General features: G+C 41.1%; 1 protein-coding gene across 3 annotated transcripts; it reads right to left on the bottom strand.

Annotated features, from left to right (window-relative positions):
- Positions 1-1,319: 1,319 nt before the first annotated feature.
- Positions 1,320-19,943, bottom strand: GRSF1 (G-rich RNA sequence binding factor 1). 3 transcript variants are annotated; one of them, XM_084890221.1, is made up of 10 exons: positions 19,505-19,943; positions 16,291-16,447; positions 15,068-15,223; positions 14,278-14,421; positions 13,618-13,753; positions 11,681-11,859; positions 10,053-10,174; positions 8,780-8,915; positions 8,141-8,216; positions 1,320-6,094 (listed from the first exon to the last, which is right to left on the bottom strand). In XM_084890221.1, exons 1-9 carry the CDS (start codon positions 19,919-19,921, stop codon positions 8,167-8,169), a joined length of 1,497 nt encoding a protein of 498 aa, XP_084746347.1. In that variant the 5' UTR covers positions 19,922-19,943; the 3' UTR covers positions 1,320-6,094; positions 8,141-8,166. The 3 variants fall into 3 exon arrangements, with proteins under 3 accessions (XP_084746347.1, XP_084746349.1, XP_084746348.1); XM_084890223.1 differs by having other exon boundaries at positions 16,291-16,444; positions 19,505-19,923; XM_084890222.1 differs by lacking the exon at positions 19,505-19,943 and adding an exon at positions 19,159-19,319.
- Positions 19,944-22,115: the final 2,172 nt, after the last annotated feature.

The following is a 22,115-nucleotide window of genomic DNA, read 5'->3' as shown; positions in this document are numbered from 1 at the left end:
TCTTGTACTTCAATTAGAACCAGGTATGTTTTGGGACAAGTCTTTGAATATACTTGTGCAGTTTCACCTGTGGGGTTCAAATTAGTCTGGTCCCTTGAAAAGTTTCTTCTTAAATGTATCTTGGTGATTCTGTTTCACTGAATCCTTCTACTCTGCCTTGGCTACAGGCTTTCATGCCTTATCACCAGGTGCTTTCAAAATCCTCTCACTGGGATGTCCTAATTCTGACACAAAACCTAGAAGCCATAAAAGGGAAAATTTAAGAATTCTACCACATAAAAATATCCTGCCATAATAAACAGTGATGGTGTGTGTGTGTGTGTGTGTGTGTGTGTGTGTATGCTGGTGAGGGAGGCGGGGGGAGGGATGTTAAAACTAGTTCATTGCAAGAACAAGAAGCTTCTGTTAACTCCGTGGTCAGCAAACTGCAGCTCACGAGCCACATGCAGCTTTTTGGCCCCTTGAAGTGTGGCTCTTCCACAAAATACCACGGCCTCGGTGAGTCTATTTTGAAGTGGCGTTAGAAGTTCAAGTTTTAAAAATTTGGCTCTCAAAAGAAATTTCAATCATCGTACTATTGGTATTTGACTCTGATGACTAATGAGTTTGCCGACCACTGTGTTAACTAGTTAAGAAAAAGACCAAATAGAAAAGTGGTCAATATTCACAGAAAACAATGAGCAAAATTCAGATTGTGGAAACTTCTACATGTTAATCTTATCTGTTAAAAAATAAAGGAAAAAGTAAATGGAAGAGGAAACATATAGAGTAAAATAGGAAACAAGCACTTGAACTTCACTAAAGAAATTTGAATGGCCCAAAAGCTTACGAGGAAAAAATGCTCGATTGTCAAGGAAGTCAAATGAAACTACAATGGGGTACCACTACACACAGAATAGTTGGAATTACAGGATGACACTACTAATTGGTGATGTTATAGACCTAGTGCAGTGGTCAGCAAACTCATTCAACAGAGCCAAATATCAACAGTACGATTGAAATTTCTTTTGAGACCCAAAGTTTTTAAACTTAAACTTTTTCTAACGCTACTTCTTCAAAACAGACTCACCCAGGCCGTGGTATTTTGTGGGAGAGCTACACTCAAGGGGCCAAAGAGCCACATGTGGCTCACGAGCCAGTTTGCTGACCACTGGGCTAGTGGAACTCTCATATTGTTTGTGGGTATGAAAATAGGATGTCCACTTTTGAAAGAGGTATGTCAATTACTAGCAAAACTTAAAATATACCAATCTTTCAACTCAGGATATTCTGCCAAGTACTTATTCAAAAGAAATTAAAACATAGGTCCACAAAAAAGCTTGCACAAGAGGTTCACAGCAACTTTATTTATAATAGCCCAAATGGGAAAGAGCCCATGGTCCACTAGTGGTTCATCTAACACAGGAGAAGTTAAACTGTGGCATTTTCATAGAATACTACTCAGCATTGAAAAGAAACCAAGCTGAAACATACGGATGAATCTCAAAATCACGCTGAAGAGAAATTGACACACATACATATGGTTCCATTTCTATTAAGCTCTAAAATGGCCAAACTAATCCATGGTGAAAATCCTAATAAGGAGAAGAGATGGGAGAGGTGCAGAAACTTCCTGATGTGATGACAACATTCCATGGCTTGCTGGGTGTTTGGGTTACAAGTTGTACATCAAAACTCATCAAGGGTACACTTAGTATTTGTTCACTGTAAATTTTACAAGTAAAAACTTTATATGCCCAAAAGCTTAAGAATCAAATATAGATATTTACAAACTTTGACACACATAAAGAAAATAGATCAATGGCTGCACTGATTTAAAAAATGTCACTTTATGGTATGATTGAAATTTGATATCTAAAATTTTCACAGGGTGAAAAGAGGCAGAGTAGCATCTGCAATGTGTGTACTATTTAGATTCTGACATTTCAGATAGACATTTTTGGTGATAAAAAGAATTAGTATTTTTAGAAATGATGGTATTTTTAAAGTCCTATTTAAAGAGATGCACACTGAAATAGACAAATGATACTATGGTTTGGATTTGCTTTAAAATTAATGAAGGTGATTAGTATTAGAGATTGTAAGAGAACAACAGGAAAGGAAATTCAAAAGCCAAACGTGAAATGCTACCTCTTAAAAGAATACCATTCCAAGCGCGTGTGCGTGCTTAACCTCTCAGAGTGGCAAAGAGCAGTTGCTAATACACTGTCAGTGAGGCTATGGGGAAATGGGCACTTGCACTGCAAGTGCAAATTAAGAAAAAATATAAATTTGATATAAACTTTCTGACCACTTATTCTACAGAGAAATTTATATATGTACAAAATGACAGATTTATACAAGGCAATTCACTTCAGCATTATAATAGCAAAAGATTGGAAACAATTTATATGTTCATTAGTAAGGGACACAGGTTCGATTGCATACATCCATGGTGTACAATCACTTTTTAAAAATGAGGGAAGCCCTGGACAGTAAGAGCCTCATTCCGTACATCAGGTGGCATGTTCGATTCTCGGTTGGGGTGCATGCAGGAGGCAACTGACCAATGTCTCTGTCTCTCTCTGTCCTTTCCTCTAAGATTAATAAAAAAATAAAAATTTTTGAGAGGAAAGATTTTGTATAATGACATCAAATGATCTTTAGGATATATTAAATGAGAAAAGGTGTATAGTATGCTAAAAAGAAATGAAAATGTTTATTATATTTGCTTATCTATACAGTAAATATCACTGGAAGTTTACATTAGAAAGTGATGACAGGGCTGCCAAGGGAAATAGTGGCTGAAGTACAGGATCAGAGGAAGTACACCCCTTCATCTCTCTAGAATATTATTTCCTTCAAAAAATAAAATATAAACAATTTTTAAAATTATCTTGTTTATTTTTCATATCATCAAGGTTTAAACACCAAATAAAACCTTCTTATATCCCCTTCCTAAAATGAAGAAAACCACCCCACTGAAAAACTGGGCAAAAGATCTGAACAGACACTTCACTAAAGACAATATGAAGATTCAAATCTATAAAAAGATTCTCAACATCTTAGGACACTATGGAATCACAAAACGAGATACCACTACAGACGTATTACATTAGCTCAAATTCAAAACACTGAGAACACCAAAGGCAGACAAGGATGCGTTGCTACAGGAGCTGGCACTCGCTGCTGGTAGGGATGTAAAATGGTACAGCCAGCCGCCTTGGAAGCGAGGTTAGCATTTATTAAAACTAAAATCTTACCCTATGATCCAGCAATCCCACTCCCTGGCATTTACCCAAATGAGTTAGAATATTATGTACACATGACTGTTTACAGCAGCTTTATTCCCTTTGTACAAACTTCAGAGTGTCTTCTAGTCTGAATCAGGAGGGAAAAGTCCATTCCTACCACGTTTGAGCAATGCTTTCCGAAAGACAATGAACTTAGGCCTGCCTCTACTGCTGAAATACCATTCTGCTCTATATGTGTCCTACCAATTGAATATAAACCCTTTTATATTATATCTATAGATTTAGGGGAAACTATGAAAACAAAAGAATGTTTTAAATTGTAAAATGAATAGGATGTAACCCTGAGAAAAATCCCCAAATGAGAATCTGCTGAGGGAAGGTTTAGGCAGAGAATGCCAATAGGGCATTTGACTAACAAGCAGGGGCCTTGCCTCAAAATGTCATGTATTTAGATGGAAGTGCTTTCTCCTGCTGCTTCCTCCCCACTCTGCAGGTAAATCCAGGCTTCAGAGATTTCCGTTCCATAGCTGCCTCAGTTTCCTCCCCACCTGGCAGAAGCCACCTTCCCCCAGGCAGAGGGGACAAATACTCTGGATTCTGCTTCATTCTCTGGCATCAGTGAGTATCTCAGATCAGATCACAATCTAGCAATTTCCCCCTTGGGATCAACACATAAACCTACACTTTGATGAGCTTCCTTATCAGAGTCCTCTCTTACAGCTCCTTGAGAAGTAGTAGCTAACTATAAAGCAGAATATGGGTAACCTGGCCATATCCAATCTGGCAATTTTGATATTTTCCCATAAAGATTATAAAGACATAAATAGAAAACCTCTGTCAATATTTCAATAACATCTGATGATAACGCAGTTTTGTCAAATTTTGGGAAAGAGAAATATATCTTTTGATTGGACAGAAATAAAAGATCACTTTTATTCTATCATGTGCTTTTTTACACATGCCTTTTTACACCTGCCTTCTCAGCAAGCATTCATTTAGTAGCCTAAATTATGAGCAATAACTTGCTAAAGGGATGCTAGGAAAAATACATGAATTCATAAGACTTCCCAAGAATGGCCACCTTTTTACTGAGAGCTCGGCCAATAGTGTGGCAGTAAGATACCCACACCACACAACACTTTAAGGCTTTTGCTCTCATTCTTTCCCAGATATGCAAATGCAACTTATTAGCTCCAAAATGAAGTACTTGCAAATGAATTAATTCTTCACCAACCTCATTCCCAGAAGACCCTACAGATTTTTTTCACAGCAAATTGGATGCCTACTGCTAAAGGGAGAAAGATCACATCCTAGCAGATCATACAGCTAGACACCAGTTTGCACAGCTCAGTACACATATATGAAAACGTATTTCCATTAAGTAGTAATGCGGAAGCTGTTAAACTGGTCAGTCATGTTCTTATTGGATGACAAACACAACTGAAAGTTAATCATGTCTCCTTGTAAGAATATACCAGGAACTCGATGTAATAAAAATATATTTGGTTTATCCACACTCCAAAATAAATACTCTTAGGTAATCTGCCTGAACCAAGCTTTCATTTATTAACTATTTACAGTACAGTGATTTTGTATCTTAGCTGGTAATCAAAGATGGTTATGTACTGAGTGAGTGAGTGAGAGAAGACATAATCTCTCTTCCAAATATCACCTCTCAGAAATCTAGACTAATTCGATTTTAAGATCTAGAATTGCATCTGTTGGTAACTACATAGCAGTAGTGACCCTGAGATCAGGAACAAGGCAAAGAAAGTATACAGGACTTTGATTCTCCTACGCAGGTGCACATAAAATTAGTTTATTAATGACTACATTTTCAAGCCAGCCATTTTGATCCAATATTTAAATAACAAGCTATTTAATATGAAAGCAGAATGTACTGCCACAATGTGACAGGAGTACAGCTTTATCCATAAACCCTTCACACAATGATTCATTAAATGCTATTTTTATTTAAGCAAGGCACCCCTACTTGTTCTAAATATGGGATGAGCTGCCCCACTGAAAAAGCAAATGAAGGGACTTAGGTTTTTCCTATCTAGAGCTGGTTTAAATTCGAGGGAAGCCATTAGGTCCTTAGGGACTGTTTTGAGATGTCATTTCACAGTTTTGAGACTAACACCCCTAATGTTTACCCAAAACCAAAAAAGGGGGTCAGGGAACGGGGATGTGTTCAGACATTTGAGACTAGACTTCCCTCCTAAAGCACACAGGCACTACGTTAAACGCCAGTAGCACAAGCTTAGAAAGGCCAAACATTTCTAAAGATGTGACACTGCCAAATAGCCGTCCATTATACTAACCAATGGTAATTATTTTTTTGTCTCAAATCTTTTTTTTTTAAGTCATCAATACACCTAAAATTATAACTACTCTACCAAACCATAATGATTCAAAGGTCTGAAACCTTTCTTTGCTTTGGTGAGTATTTGGTTAAAATAAATCAGTATTTTAATCCATAGAAAGTTTATATCAGAGCTCTCAAAAAAATCATTTTTAAAATGGGAGGAATATTTTAAAGGACAGTGCTGAATAAAAATATGCACTCTTTATATTGGATAACATAATCTCTATGAAAACAAATTACTGAATCATAAAATAAAGTCCAGATTTATAAATCAGATCCTATCATGGACAATTTAAACAAAGTTTAAATTTGTGTTTTATTTAATTCCAAACTGAATCTTTCCTTTTTCTTTCTAAAAAGTCCACTATGGAATTTTTCTTAAACAATTAATCCACAACCCCATATCCTTTCTCTAACAATTGCTGCTAAAACACTGGAACTGTATATCCCATATCCAAGAAAGATGTGCAAATGAAATGCTTCTTGCTTCATTCTGAAAATAAAACAAAAAGTACAGCACATTTATTAAAAATGAAAAAGTGTTGAACATGTTCCCATATCATTTAAAATAACAAATTTAGCCAAAACCAGTTTGGCTCAGTGGATAGAGCATGAGCCTGCAGACTGCAAGGTCCCAGGTTCGATTCCGGTCAAGGGCATGTACACTGGTTGCAGGCACATCCCCAGTAGGGGGTGTGCAGGAGGTAGCTGATCGATGTTTCTCTCTCATCAATGTTTCTAACTCTCTATCTCTCTCTCTTCCTCTCTGTAAAAAATCAACAACAACAAAAAAAGGTGGTGGGTTTGAGTCCCTGTCAGGCACATACCTAGGATGTGGTTCAATCCTGGGTTAGGGAACTTAAGGGAGGCATAATGATGTTTCTCTCATATTGACATTTCTCTCTCTCTCTTTCTCTCAAATCATAAAAACATATCCTTGGGTGAGAATTAAAATATATATATAAAAATTTTATATATATACTAGAGGCCTGGTGCACAACATTTCTGCAATGGATCAGGGGTCCCTCAGCCCAGCCTACAGCCTCTTGCAGTCCGAGACCCCTCAGGGATCCTTAGCACTGCTTCGGAGACAGGAGAGGCTCCCACCACCGCTGCTGTGCTCACCAGCCGTGAGCCCAGCTTCTGGCTGAGTGGTGCTCCCGCTGTGGGAGCACACTGACCACCAGGGGAAAGCTCCTGCGTTGAGCATCTGCCCCTGATGGTCAGTGCATGTCATAGCGACTGGTCATTCCATCAATTTGCATATTAGGGTTTTATTATATAGGATGATATGAATGTGTATATACACACACACACACACACATACACACACGTATAAAAAGACTTTATAGGGGGGAAAAGAAAAACACCATATAACATTTAGTCAAGAGAAAAGACATCAAGACATTAAATTTGTCACATGTAAGTTAACCCTACGAAATCATAAACTTCCTAGTATAACCATTTTCATAACATTACTTTAGGAAAAGAAACAGTGGTACATTAAGTGTACATATCACTGGTATACTCTGGTTTCAAATGCATTACTTTAAACATTTTAAAAATATCTTAGAAATGAGGAAATGTGCTCAAAATTTTTATAGAAAAAAAAAATGCAAGCACATTGCCAGTGTATTAAGATTTATAGCTACTGAAGGTGAAAAATTATTTTTCAGCTCGCAGAATGATGAATGTTGAGAAAAAATGCAAAAAGCCTACATACGGGAAAAATACTCAAAGCCTCTATCTATCTATCTATCTATCTATCTATCTATCTATGCCTAAGCAACCATTCAACCATTTGATCGGTTGCTATGATGCACACTGACCACCAGGTCAGTATCGGGCTCCCTCCTGTCTGGATTGGGCCTGTAGGGATCAAGCTCCCTCCTCTTGAATTGGGCTCTTCCTCCCTCCTCCCTATTACCACCCCCCCCACCCCCTCCACCCCCCGCCCCCGTCTGGATCTGGCCAGCAGGGATCTGGCCTGTGGGGATAAGGCTCCCTCCTATCTGGATTGGACCTATGGGGATCGGGATGAAACAGGCTCTCCAACATCCCCCAAGGGGTCCCAAACTGCGAGAGGGTGTAGGTCAGGCCAAGGGACCCCGCCGGTGCACAAATCCATGCACTGGGCTTCCAGTCTATACATATAAAAGCCTAAGCGACCAAATGACCAGTCACTATGACACACACTGACCACCAGGGGGCATATGCAGCTGTCCTCCCTGGTGGCCAGTATGCTCCCACAGCCAACCTCCCGTGGGCCCTCCCCCACCACCCAATCTCCCGCAGCCCAATTGGCCCCTGTCGCCAGCCAGGCTGAGGGACCCTACCCATGCACAAATTCATGCACTGGGCCTCTAATACAATCATAATGAATTCTGTTTCCCAGGAGAATTCCACTCCTTATAGTGATGCTTCAATTATCATGATCAGTTTCATCTTTATTAAAGAGAAAGTTTCCACCATATTACAAATTAGTAAGTTAATGATTATCAATGAAAATAGTTTCCACGATTGGACTTCTTAAGTTTACCTTATTATCTGGAGTCCCTGGAAGTCTTATTTTCCCTTTGGACATGAATTCAGGAACAATTCAATATACCTATGCTCTGAGAATGACAAAAAGAGATTCATTTCAAAAAGCTGAAAAGGCAGAAATATTATATAGCCTTTTTCTCATAGTTCAGACAGCAACTCAAACCCTTTGTCCATTTACTTTCTTACACAAAAATATAAAACCAAATTAAATCCTAACGTTGGATAGAAATATGAAGGATCATTAGCTGACAAAATAATGCTTTTCATTACAATATGTCTCATCTTTTTTACATTTAATTTAGTGGTAATGGCAGAGTAGTTTCCCCAAGGAAATATTCTAGGAAAAATCCAAAACAGAAAAAGGCATTTGTATGCAAAGACATGTATGAAAATGACTATGAAAACCATGGCAGGCCGGGATCAGTTTGACTCAGTGGACAGAGCGTTGGCTCGGGTTCGATTCTGGTCTAGGGCATGTACCTTGGTTGAGGGCACATCCCCAGTAGAGGGTGTGCAAGAGGCGGCTGATTGATGATTCTCTCTCATCGATGTTTCTAACTCTCTATCCCTCTCTCTTCCTCTCTGTACAAAATCAATAAAAAATATATTTTAAAAAAAACATGTCAGTACTTACGGACATGGGACCGATCCTTGAGCATAGCTGCAACAGCATCCTCATGGGTATCGAAGTGCACATCAGCTTCTCCCGTGGCCTTCCCACTGGAACTGTATTCCATGGTGATTCTAGCAGGCTTCAGTGGAGCAAAAAACTAAACAAATGAAGCCAAAAGGAACATAATGGTACTAGGTCCAATTTCTAGAAGTCTAGTAGTTCTGCATTTTCCTTTCAGGCTTTGATTCACACACTTTAATAATTTTTTTTTTTTTAAGGAAATATTTTCTATCATCCCTTCTGGCTTTTCTGATCTTCTTAGAACTCAAAGTTCATTTCAAATATCTGGTCATAGACAACTTATACTATAAATACAATACTATGCAACAAATGGTTCTCAATGTGCTTTTTTATACCAACAAAGAAAACTTTTATTATTCCTCCCACACACATCCTTCCACTTCTAAGGACTATCTATATATACTATCACATACACTTTATTTCTTAATAATCCAATTGTACCATTTTTTCATCAGGCATGCACCTGATAACCATTTTCTTATCAGCACTACCTAACAGAGCTACTACACTGAACAGCTGCCATTCCAAACCAAAGCAACAACATGTAATGCCTTAATGAGATTGCAACCTTCATTTAGGTGACAATTTGATATCTATTAGGCTTCTTGAAATAATAAAGACAACTCTGAGGCTCACTAACTGAAAACTGTAGGTTTGAATCTATCTTAAGTTTATGCCCTCAAGTTCATGAAGTCAGTAGGTACTTTGCTGTTTTAGCTTTCCATTTTATACAGTACCTTTCATGAAATAAAAATATTCTTAAAATTATTTTTCTCAAAAAAGTTAGGGAATTATAACACCACACGGCTATATGATCTAACGAAAGCTCCAAGCACTTAGGAGTACTAAATTCTTGTCTAGAACCTAACTGCTCTGTGGCAAGTTCCTCTTGCCACTAAACTAAAAACTGAAGAGGTTGAACCAATTTAGAGGAAATCCACTTTCTTTGAATACTAAACCCACATCATACTATTGTGCATCAAAAAAAATCCTCTTATCCACCATACATGTCACCTTAAAATGCAATAAAACCCATACTTCTCAGGTTAAGAGAATAAAACAAGCTTCCACAACCACGGAGAGGTAAACAGTACTGTCCACAGATACTCCAGAAATACTGTATCTTCTTCTCTACCTTCCTGAAATTAATAAAAGCTCAACTTAAAAACTTTTATTCTAACCCACTGAGATTAGATCTCTTACTGCCACACACGTTTATGATGTCTTGGGCGTTGGCTTGGAAAGGCAATCCTCTCATATGAACAAAATGTAGCGAAGATGTAGTTCCAAAATCACCAGACTCCGGAAGCTTTTCTGGCATCTCCTTAGGCAATTCTGAAAAGTGGAGCAAAAAGCAGCGTCAAGAGCATAAAAGCTTAAAGAGATATTAACAGATTACCATTAAGTATGATATTTATGTCAAAATCCTTAATGCCTCTTGAACGAGTAAGGAAGAAGGACTTGAATTTTAAAGCCAAAATAATCTGAAATTTCTGCCTTTTTAAACACCCATAAGAATTTAGAGCCAAGGGCAACCCTTTTTGAGAACCTTTTCACCTGCCCAGAGCGCTACTCTTGATGTGATAAACTTCGCTTCGCTTAAAAATTTAGTGCCTCAATCCATTACCAGATTTCTTTTTTTTTTTTTTTTTAATATATTTTATTGATTTTTTACAGAGAGGAAGAGAGAGGGATAGAGAGTTAGAAACATCGATGAGAGAGAATCATCAATCAGCTGCCTCTTGCACACCCCCTACTGGGGATGTGCCCGCAACCAACGTACATGCCCTTGACTGGAATTGAACCTGGGACCTTTCAGTCCGCAGGCCAATGCTCTATCCATTGAGCCAAAACAGTTTCGGCCATTACTAGATTTCAAAAGAACATCCTATATAATAAAAGCCTAATATGCTAAGTGTTCAGTCGACAGGTCAGCCAGTCAACTGATCAAAGCGTAATATGCTAACGATACGCTAATGCTGCTCAACCGCTCACTATGACATGCACTGACCGCCAGGGCGCAGACGCTCTGACCAGCAGGTTAGCTTGCTGCTGGGGTCTGGTCAACTGGGACTGAGGAAGATGGGCTAGACATGCTCTGGAGCCTTCCTGAGGTCCCTCCCTGTTGGCCAACCTCCCATGTCCCTCCCCAACCCCGATTGTGCACCAGTGGGGTCCCTCTGCCTGGCCTGCGCCCTCTCACAACCTGGGATGTCTTAGAACTGGTTTCGGCCCAATCCCACAGGCCAGGCCGAAGGACCCCACTGGTACACAAATTCTAGGCCTCTAGTCTTTCTATAATAAGAGAGTGGGAAAATGATTATTAATGAAAAAAATCAAGGAAGGGGTAATTTTCTGGGTAATAAGCACTAAAAATTAAATAAATATAGTAATAGGATAATCCCAGAGCACCAGTTTAAAAAGGATTTGGCAAATTTCAAAGATTTCAAATGTTGCTTTGGGTTAGGAATAAAAGAAATAATACAGAGGCAAACAAAACTCCTTTCTTCAGTCAACACTCCTGCTTTCTACCTATATCTTTTCCCACCTTAGTTTAAAAATTGACATTTTACTTCCTAGTTATATTTGTGCCACCAGTTTATCTGATGTAGGATCTACAAAAGTTATTACATTTTAAAAACCTATGAAATAATTAAGTCTTTCTGCATATATTAAAAGTACATACTACGCTCAAAGACATATTAAATCCTTAATTCCCTTCTCCAATAGTCTTAAATTTCATACAAATAGTAAATATATATATTTTTTAATTTTTTTTTTAACAAATATCAAGACATACAAAAGGGACCCAATGAGTCTCAACAAGAAGCAGATCCTTACCAATTTCTTTCTCACTTTCATAAGCTGTCATAGGTCGAATGTCTTCATTTACTTCCTGTTCTTCAAAGACCACGTCTGGCTCAGTTACATACTTAGCAGGAGATGCCATTTTCTTTACCTTATTAGAACCAACATGTGTTCGAACTTCATTCCTTCTGCTTGGAAATATCTCTATATATCTATGTCAAAGCAAAAGAGAACATCACAAACAGTGCAAAGTAATTTTAAAATGAACTCATTTAAAATAAAACATGCATATATAGTATTTCCAATAGCTTATGAAACACAAGTGTCCAAAGATAACAGGTGATAGTATATTATAAGCCCATGTAAAAATACTCTCAACAGAACAGATCACTGATTTAATCCTCCCCAAGGTAAATTTTCTTCGTATACATTTGAACAACATTCCTACCTCATTTTCCTTGATAAGAACAACTATGCTATAGTTAATTGTGTGTATGCAAAGAATTGATCTGGTAAGAAGAGTTTTGTTTTCCACAGGTGGTTAACAATCTATTGAAGCTTTAAAATTCAATTCTGTGAAAATTAATCATATTCGTGTAAGAGATTAAGTCACAGTATATGAGTTCCTTCAGAACTTCATTAAGAGTTTATTTAATGAGAATTCATGATCATTTAAATGCCAATTCTGATCTGCTTGGCAGTGAAACTCTCTATTAAATCTAAGCTTCTGGATCCAATTTTCTTTTTCTCAACACTGCTTTTCCAAATCAGGTTATTAAGCTTGAAGTGTAAAAATAATTTTATATAAAGACCTATAAAGATTAGGTGGGCACCACTCCTTAATTTATTAAGAGCTCTACATTGCCTTAACTCCCCACGTAAAGTAATTTTGGTGTGTTCCAAGATACATTATAATATGAAGAGTGTGGAAAGGAAAAGGGGAGGGCAGTTGCTTTGCATACTTTTTTCACTTGAAACAAATTTAATAAGGACCTTTGAACCAATTCTATAAGTAATTCTGAAATACAATGGCTTTGGATTGTTTTTAGTATTCCTCCAAAATTAAGGTCAAAACATAAAAGAAGCCATCCATCACTCTGTGCATCCTAAGGCGATGTGAAATAGAATACAGAATCATCTATAAGAGTATCCACATCAAAATGTTAACCGAAACAATTCAAGGCTTTAGCTCTAGCTTCCTGTTTCCAGGAGTAATACAGGATACAAAGGAACAAGTTAAATGACACCATGAAGATGCAATAAGATAAAAATAGGACATGAGACACTGTACAGGACAACTGTCCCAATTTCTTCAAAAGTCAGTGACATTTATAAAGGGAGAGGGAATAAAAAAATAAAGAAGGGGATTTGCTCTACTTTAAGAACTGCAGATATAACTGTCAAATACAGTGTGGGTCATGTCTAGACTTTGGTGCCAAAAAAAGCAACTGTAATGACATATTAGGTATAATTAAGATAACTTAATTATGGGTCCACATAAGATAAGTTGCTGGTAATTTTGTTAGATGTGGTAATATTGGGGTAATGCAAGAAAAGTATTTTTTAAATTGATTTTAGAAAAGGGGAGAGAGAAGGAGAGAGAGAGAGATGCATCTATCTATCAGTTGCCTCTGACACATGCCCTGACCAGGGGATGGAACCCATAACCAGGGCATGTGCCCTGACTGGGAATTCAACCTGAGACCTTCTGGTGCACGGAAGGATATTCCAACTGAGCCATCCAGCCAAGGCAAAAAAAAAAAAAAAAAAAATGTATTTTATAGATGCATACTGATACAGCAAATTACCACATCAATGATTTGTTAATCTATGTGAAAGGCATTTGAAAGCACATCATACCACTCTCTCTCTCCTTTTCTGTTTAGATCACCTGACATTCATATTACAGTGCATTCATCAAAATGGCCAATGTATGGTACTCCTGCATCATTAGTATCTACCTCACTCACCGGTTACCAATTTCTTCCCTGTGTTTCAATAGGGCTTGGCTGGCCATTTCTGGTTCTTCAAACTGCACGTAGGCTTCTCCTGTCTTTCTTCTCCCTCTAAAGTCCATCACAAAAGTAATGTCTACTATATTCAGTCCTAGGACACCAAAAAAATCACCACAGATTAGTGCTACCAGGAACTTTTTATACTTAAAATCAACTCATCTGAGATCAATTTTGCCAGTCCCAAAACTAGATACCTAATTGAAAGAAAATTATTATGCAGCCAAAACCTAGTAACACCTAAACATCTGTATTTCCAGAATGTTCAGGGTCCAAGCAGTTCATGTAAAACACAATTCTCTATCTTTTTTTTTTTTTTGCTATTATGTAATAGGAGAAATAGAGATTTAGACTAACATCACTACTAATGTAACAATGCATATACTACAGCTATGAATTCTAATTCATATAAATTGTTAACCTTAATATGGACACTGTTATGAGAAACATTTATGTAATTCATAAATACTGGAAATCCAAATGCAGAGTTCTCCCCTAAAGGACCTATAGTATAACTGCATGCAGTTACCTAGGAAAAGGAGACAATGCTGGGAGGCGGAGGGAAAGGGAAAGGGAGAGGGTATATGAGGCTCCAAACATGATAAAGCTGAAAAGCACCTGCAAAGAAGTCTATGATGTCTTTCTCGTTGCAACTATAAGGAAGTCCTCTCAAGCGAACCACACCATCATTGACCACAGGGGAAGATTTAATCTGCAGGCTCTTCATTAAGGCATCCACATCTTCGTTGTTTATCTCATAGACTGCAAAGCAAATGCACAAAAGACTTCAAATTTACATAACAAAGGAATACGCCTTTTTTAAAAAAAAACATATCAAGAATTTTAAAACTAGTAATTTTTTAATCGTTATGTACTTCTCTGAAGAAAATGACATGACATTTATTGAATATTTATACGTGCCAAGCGTCATTCATTTAAACATCACAATATGTGAGATACACTTGGTCAACATCTTCATCTTATAGATAAGAAACGAGATAATCTCTGTGCTTTCATTTTTATACCCTGAAAAAGGGTATATTCATCATACCTAACTACTTCACTGTTGCTAAGGATCACATGAAACTGCCTTGGAGCCGAAACCGGTTTGGTTCAGTGGATAGAGCGTCGGCCTGCAGACTGAAAGGTCTCGGGTTCGATTCCGGTCAAGGGCATGTACTTTGGTTGCGGGCACATCCCTGGTGTGTGGGGTGTGCAGTAGGCAGCTGGTCGATGTCTCTCTCATCGGTGTTTCTAGCTCTCTATCTTTCTCCCCTCCCTACCTCTCTGTGAAAAATCAATAGAATATATTAAAAAAAAAAAAAAAAAAGAAAGAAAGAAAAACTGCCTTGGGGAGTATCAAGTCTTACGTAAGGATCCTGAAAAGCCGCAGGGGGGCTTCGCGTACCTTCCACATACCGCTGCCCCATGTACAGGCGGTGCTTCTCTAAGGCTTTCTGCACGTCCTGCTCCGACTCCATCTCAATTAAGGCGTCACCTCTTCGTTTGCCATCTCTGTTTAACAGGAAGTGTATTCCGTTCTCACCGTTACGGATTCTGCAGTCTAAAAGTATGTGAATAAAAATCAATTAAAACCAGAAATCAATTGTACAAGCCACTGGAATGCAATCTTCTAACACCAAAACAAAAGAAGAACCAAAAGGCCTGCCGTATTCCTAACACAAGCCCCCATCCCTGAAGCTGTCCAAATGCCAATGAGGTGGTCATCTCTAAAAAGCTCCACGTGAAAAAGATAGTAGGCAAACTTTACTACATACGTAAGTTCATGGTCTCCTGGTCATTAAATGGAAATTTAAACTAGGCTCAACAAAAAAAAAAAAAATGTATTATGTCCTCCTCAATGCTTCTATGGTTATGTTTATGCGTGTCTTCTTTTGTTACAATCACAACCAGAAAAACTCTGAAATATCTCCTATAAGAATAATTTTGCTACCATAATTTAACGTTTCTTCTTTTTTATTACTATGAAAAGACATCCCTTTATTGCATACTTCTTATAATGGGAGCAAGTGGAAGATATAAATGACTTTATAAAATGCTTGACCACAGAATGCTATACATATTAAAGTACTTGGTATAGGTAACATTATTTTTACAACATTTAAGGTAGCATCTTCTAAAACTCTCTTAAAAGGAAAATTAAGAATCAGTCAGATATAGAAATAAAAAACTAATCACAGATATGTAACCCTCCAAGCGATATTAAGGAAACTATGCCACTTGACACTAAGTGATCATGTATTTTAAATGTATGTTTTGCATAAAGAGCTTCTCTTAACCCATGTTCCCAATAACATATTTCCACTGGTAGGTTTGGCTTTTCGATCTGTGCATATCAAAACTTCAGGAAAAAAACTGGTTTTATGTATTAAATCTTAGTCCTAGCATTTAATTTTTTGTTGTTTTAACATTAAATTTTTTGTTGCAGTCAGTCTTTAAACCTGCTATATAAATAAATAGTACACATAGTGTCACTTGGTATGCACCAGTTGAGACAACTCTCAACCATCAGATAAGATGTTTACGGCACAGTTTAACTTATCAATAGATTTTGGGGAACTATCTTTTGCTCAGACAAAACTACATATTTAAAACATACATAAAACATACCTGAAAAAAAGCTAAGCACATCTTCGACAGTGCATGACCAAGGCAATCCTTGAGCTCGGATCAGATAAACATCATCCACTTCCTCTTCTAACTTGGATGGAGGCAATTCATACTCAGCGGAAGGCGGAAGGTCTTCCAGGTAGGTAGCTTTAGACTCCTTCCAAGAGAAATGAAGAAATATAAGATTTGACAACTTACTTAGAAAATGTTTACTTCTACACACTAGTGCTCGTAATGTTATTTTTAGGGGACAGTTACTATTTCAGAGGCAAGAAGAGTCACGACCCTAACTCATCCTGTTTTGGCTTAAAGGGAACATCCTAACAGTAGGAAGCAGGTATATATCCTAATGGTTTGGCAGGACCCAAATTTCATTCAGGCCCCGTCTTGAAATTCTTCGGTCCCAAATTGCACCCAATGGTGTTTTTGTTAAGGCAGAACTAGAGGGGTCCTTTCAATCTGACAAATATGTGAGTGCCTGCTACTCACCGTGAACCACATTTATGCCCTCATCTCAAAAAGTTTACCATCCGTCAACCTTCAGAGAGAAGGGTGGGAGCAAGGGGGAGAGATCAACCAAAGGACTTGTATGCACGCATATAAGCCTAACCAATGTACACAGACACCCAGGGGATGATGGCATGAGTGTGTGTGTAAGGGGGGGAGGGAGGATAAGAATGCATACGTAATACCTTAATAAAGAAAAGAAAAAACTTTACCATCTACACCCTGGCCAGTTGTTGCTCAGTGGTTAGAGCATGGCCTGCGCACTGAAAGGTCTCAGGTTTGATTCCCAGTCAGGGCACATACCCGGGTTGTAGGCTCAAACCTGGTCAGAGCTTGAGTGGGAGACAACCAATTGATATGCCTCTCACATCGCTGTCTCTTTGTCTACCTTCCTCCCTCCCTCCCTTCCATTCTCTCTAAAAAGAAATGGGAAAAAATATCTGTTGGTAAAGATTAACCAAGGGAAAAAAAAAAGGTTTACCATCTGCACTAAGATAAGCATACAAGACGAGATGCGTTAAGGCTATAATATACATCGTAAGAATTCAAAACCGAGCACTATTAGAAGAAGACATGAGATGGGCCTTGAAGGACAGGCTTCTGACAGATATAAAGGAAAGGGCACTCCAGGTTGAGATGTGAGGGGAGGAAGCAGTATGCACTGAAGCCCATTTGCAAAACAGCAATAACCCCATTTGACTAAACTGCAGGGTCCACTTATGGGCCAAGGAAGATGAGCTGGCAAAAGGAAGTTGGCACCCTTTAGCAGAGAGGGAGTCTCCTTAACCTGGTAGGCAAAGGGGGGTTATTAAAAGGCATTTAGGGGTGGGTAAGTCAACAAGACAGCAGGATGCTTCGAAAGATTCATCTGTCAAATGATGTGCCAGACCACCGGAATAAGGAAAAGATCATCAAAGGCAACAGCAGTTGTGTGAGCTAACAGGAGCCCGAGAAATATGTAAAAACCTCTACTGCATTGTTACACAGGGGGCAGGGAGTGGAAGAGGGTATGGGAGGATAAATGGTGATGGACAGAGACTTGACTTGGGGTGACGAACAGTGACAGAATTATGTACCTGAAAGCCTGTATAATTTTGTTAATCGGTGTCACCCCAATAAATTCAATTTTTTTTAAAAAAAGACCCATTTTACAAAACTATGCAAAAGTTGAAATTTAGTAAGATTCCAACAAGCACCATAACTGTCATGGGGAAGACAACTCAAGTTTTTAAGATTTGCACTTTACTGGGCTGAGGAAAGAGTTCCATGAAGACGCGCTAATTTTATGGAGTCAGGGATAAATGTACCTTTAGCAGAGGTCAAGAATGCAACCAGCACTAAATTAAAGTGTGTCAGCAACTCAAGTGACTTGCACTCGACTGGGCTAAAGAGAGAGAGACGCTTCACTCCTTTGTATGTTCCCATCATCTTCCTGAAGACTTACATGTAATTTTAAGAAGTCAATGACAACTGTAAGCAGTGTATCACACCAGTAGATATCATTATAGAAAAGAAAAAAAAGATATATATATATACATACATACATATATATATATATATATATATATATATGAGAGTAGCAAGCTCATAAGGGCTTATTAGAGATAGTGTGTGTTTTTAATCAAGGTAACATTGTCCAGTTTCCCAGAATTCCATAAGATCACAAGATCATACAGAAAAGGGCAGCAGAAAAGTATTGGGCCAGGATTCAAAAGAGTCAATTAGCTCAGCCCCTGGCAGGCAGCAGCCCTACTGACAAGCCTCCCAGGTCCCCGGAATTGGAGGAGGAGGAGCAGCACTAACCGGATTAAGACAAACTCGACCTGTCGCACCAGGAGCCAGAGCCTCCAAGAGTGTGTGCGGTGACATTCCCCAGATGCCACGTACCGAGCAGAAAGCAAGCTTCCTAACGAGGCACCATCCGGGTGCAATCTGAGTTTCTCCAAGCACACGCCGACTTTTACAAAGAAAACAGTGCAGGCCCAATTCCTAGATCCCCAAAAACCGTAGCCTCCGGTCCTAGACGGCCTCTCTCCTCGGCCCCCACCCCCAACATCAGTCTTCAAACTGCCCCGTCGGCAGCGACCCGGGTCCCGAAGGGCCTCCTGTCAGAGGCGCAGGGGTGACCTTCAGTGAGCGGCCGCGGCGCCCGCCTTTCCCGGGGACACACAGCCCGGAGGGAGGGAGGGAGGGAGGCTGCGGGCGCGCCTCCTCCGCCCCCGCGAGCCCGGCCCGCGCAGCCGCGGCGCGCGCGCCTCCTCCCCGGCCCCGGGCCGCCCTCCCACCCTCCGCGGGGCCGGGGAGGGCGGAGGGCGACGGGGACGCGGTGGGTGGGGGCGCCAGCAGCACCCCCAAACCTACCATGGGCCGGCAGGAAGCAAGGCCTCCGCCTTCACCCCCACAGCCACACTTACACGGCCCCGCCGGCCCGAGGCTCGGGAGAACAAAACAGGGAGAAGCCCGAGGCCCGGGACAGCGTCCCTTGTTCCGGGGCCCAATCGGAGGCCGGGCGGCCGGGGCGGGGGCGGGCGAGCGCCGCGGGGCCCGGGCCGCGCGCGCGGAGGAGGTCGCGGGGACGCGGGCGCGCGGCCGGGGGCCAGGGGTAGAGGGGCCGGGGACACGGGACCGGGGTAGAGGGGCCGGGGGCCGGGGGCACAAGGGCCGGGGAAGGGTCCTCGCGCGCACCCCCCTCGCGGCGCCCACGCACCTGGCTGTAGCCCCGCGCCGGGCCCGCGGCCGCCGCCGCCAGCGACTGCGGCGGCAGCAGCGAGGCGCGCAGGGCCGCGTAGGAGGCGGGGGGCGCGGGGGGCAGCCCCGCCAGCCTCGCGGCGGGCCCGGCCCGGAAGCCGCGCGTCTGGGAGGCGGCGGCGGCCCCGGCGGCCCCGAGCAGCAGCAGCAGGCGGCGCCGGCCCGAGACGCCGGCCGGGAGGGCGCCGGCGGCCGAGTAGAAGGGCAGGCAGGCGGCGCCGGCGCGCTGGCAGCTGCTGCAGTCGCAGCCGCAGCCCCGGAGCAGCGCCCCGAGCACCCAGCGCGTCCCGGCCATGGGCCCCGGCGGCGGCGGCGGCGGGCGCGGCGCGAGCGGAGGGGAAGCGGCGTCCAGGGCCGGGGAGGGGCGCGGGCACATGCGCCGCGGCGCCGGGAGCGGCGGGCGGAGGAGGAGGGCGCGCGGCTCCGCCCCGGCTCCGCCCTCGGGGCGGGGCTGCCGGCGGAGCGGGTGGCGGCGGCCCCGGGCTCAGGGCCGCGCGCTGGGCTCCCCGGTGGGGCTGGATCCCGAGTGGGCCGGGCGAGGGCTCCCGGGTTCTGAGTCCACGGACACTCCGAGCGCGTGACGTGACGGGCACAGGCGTTTCTGGAAGGAATTGTGATCACTCTGCTCATAAAGTGCTGGGGGAAATGCAGGAGGTTTGGTACCCCCCACCCTGGAGATATCTGCGGAAGTTCCAACTTTCCTTTAAAATGAGATGGTTGCTCTAGCTGGTTTGGCTCAATGGGTAGAGCATCGGCCTTCTGGACTGAAGGGTCCCAGGTTCCATTCTGGCCAAGGGCACATGCCTGGGTTCTGGGCTCGGTCCCCAGTAGGGGGCGTGCAGGAAGCAGCCAATCAATGATTCTCTTATCAATGATTCTCTTATCAAAATAAAAATTAAATAAAATGAGCCGAAACCGGTGGGGCTCAATGGATACAGCGGCGGCCTGCGGACTGAAGGGTCCCGGGTTCGATTTGGTCAAGGGCATGTACTTTGGTTGCAGGCACATCCCCGGTAGGGGGTGTGCAAGAGGCAGCTGATGGATGGTTCTAATCGATGTCTCTATCCCTCTTCTTTCCTCTCTGTAAAGAATAAATAAAATATATTATTTAAAATAAAATAAATAAAATGAGATTGTTACTTATATGCTGGCTATACATGTATATGACAAAGATAATGCCTCCCGTGTATTCACAAGTAAACAGAAGTTTGCAAAAGAATTGGTTGTGCAGTTTTCCTCCTTCGGCCAGGAGCCAGCTCAGATTAACAGGCAAAAGGGAGTTCTGAGAGAAAAGAAAAAAGAAAGAGAAGAATAAGCTAAAATTTTGAACTTTCTTATTGTAGAAAATCTCAAAGAAAAGTACAATGAAGTTGCCAAATTTCAGGAAATATCAACATTTTGTAAATCTTGCTTCATCTATTCCCACCACCACTACCCAAACATTTTTTTCTTTGCTGGGTCATGTCAATTAATCACCCTTTCAGTATTTATCTTAAACTGATAAGGACTTTAAAAAAATCTGAATGCGCCCTAACCAGTTTGGCTCAGTGGATAGAGTGTAGGCTTGCGGATTCAAGGGCCCCACGTTTGATTCCGGTCAAGGGCATGTACCTTGGTTGCTGGCACCTATCCAGTAGGGTGTGTGCAGGAGGCAGCTGATTGATGCTTCTAACTCTCTATCTGTCGCCCTCTCTGTAAAAAAAATCAATAAAATATGTTTTTTTTTAAAAAACCAAACATGATATTTAAATTAATTGTTTTGAAGTATTCAAGATTATTGTATTTAAATAATGGCCTGCTTTTAGGGAAAGGAAAGCAGGGTATTCCCCCACCACAAAAAAAAAAAAAAAAAAAAATCCCACCAAAAAATAAAAAAGCAAATAACAGGGGGAAAAAATCTTCTGTGCTCTGCGGATCTGAAGTATCCAAGAGAAGGAGACTTCCTCATCTGCAAAATTTAGAAATTCTAGAGATTTTTTTTCTCTTAAATCTCCCTTTCAAGAAGGAAAATAGGTGTTCCTTCCTAACAGATTATCACTATAAATCACAATTTAGGAATGCTGCCCATACTTACTCTTGTCTTCATTTTCTTTTTTTAAAAAAAATATATACCTTTGTGACTTCAGAGAGGAGAGGAAGGGAGAGAGAAATAAAAAAACATCAGTGATGACAGTGATCAGCTGCCTCCTGCATGAAGGAGGATTGAGCCCACGACCCAGGCATATGCTCTGACAGGGAACAGAACCATGACCTTCTGGTTCATAGGTCGATACTCAACCACTGAGCCACAGCAGCCCATAAAATCCTTCCATGAAGGAATAAAATATACTGTTTAAAATTAATGTGTGACAGGCCAACAAACCCTAAATACTGCAGCATCCTCACTTGTTAAAATTAAAATAGGTCTCTGGGAAAGAGTAGTGGATTGGTTATTTAAATGAAATTGCACTACAAATACATAAATAAGAGGGAAGATTTGAGAGAGTTTTGTTTTGATTTTAAATTTAGAGAGAAAGTAAGGGATTGAACCTGCAACCCAGGTATGTGTCCTGATGGGAATCAAACCCACC

This window comes from Pipistrellus hanaki (genome assembly GCF_964339955.1).
Source record: "Pipistrellus hanaki genome assembly, chromosome: 1".
NCBI classification, from domain to species: Eukaryota; Metazoa; Chordata; class Mammalia; order Chiroptera; family Vespertilionidae; genus Pipistrellus; species Pipistrellus hanaki.
This window is presented reverse-complemented; position numbering and strand designations above follow the sequence as displayed.

Bases quoted from the DNA above. Each gene is read 5' to 3' on its own strand.
- GRSF1 (XM_084890221.1), bottom strand. From the start codon at position 19,921: ATGTGCCCGCGCCCCTCCCCGGCCCTGGACGCCGCTTCCCCTCCGCTC. The intron at 16,448-19,504 runs GTGCGTGGGCGC...TTCTCTTGGAAG, and splicing joins CGGCGCGGGGCTACAGCCAG to GAGTCTAAAGCTACCTACCT. The intron at 8,916-10,052 runs GTGTGTGGCAGT...TCATTTGTTTAG, and splicing joins ACGCCCAAGACATCATAAAC to TTTTTTGCTCCACTGAAGCC.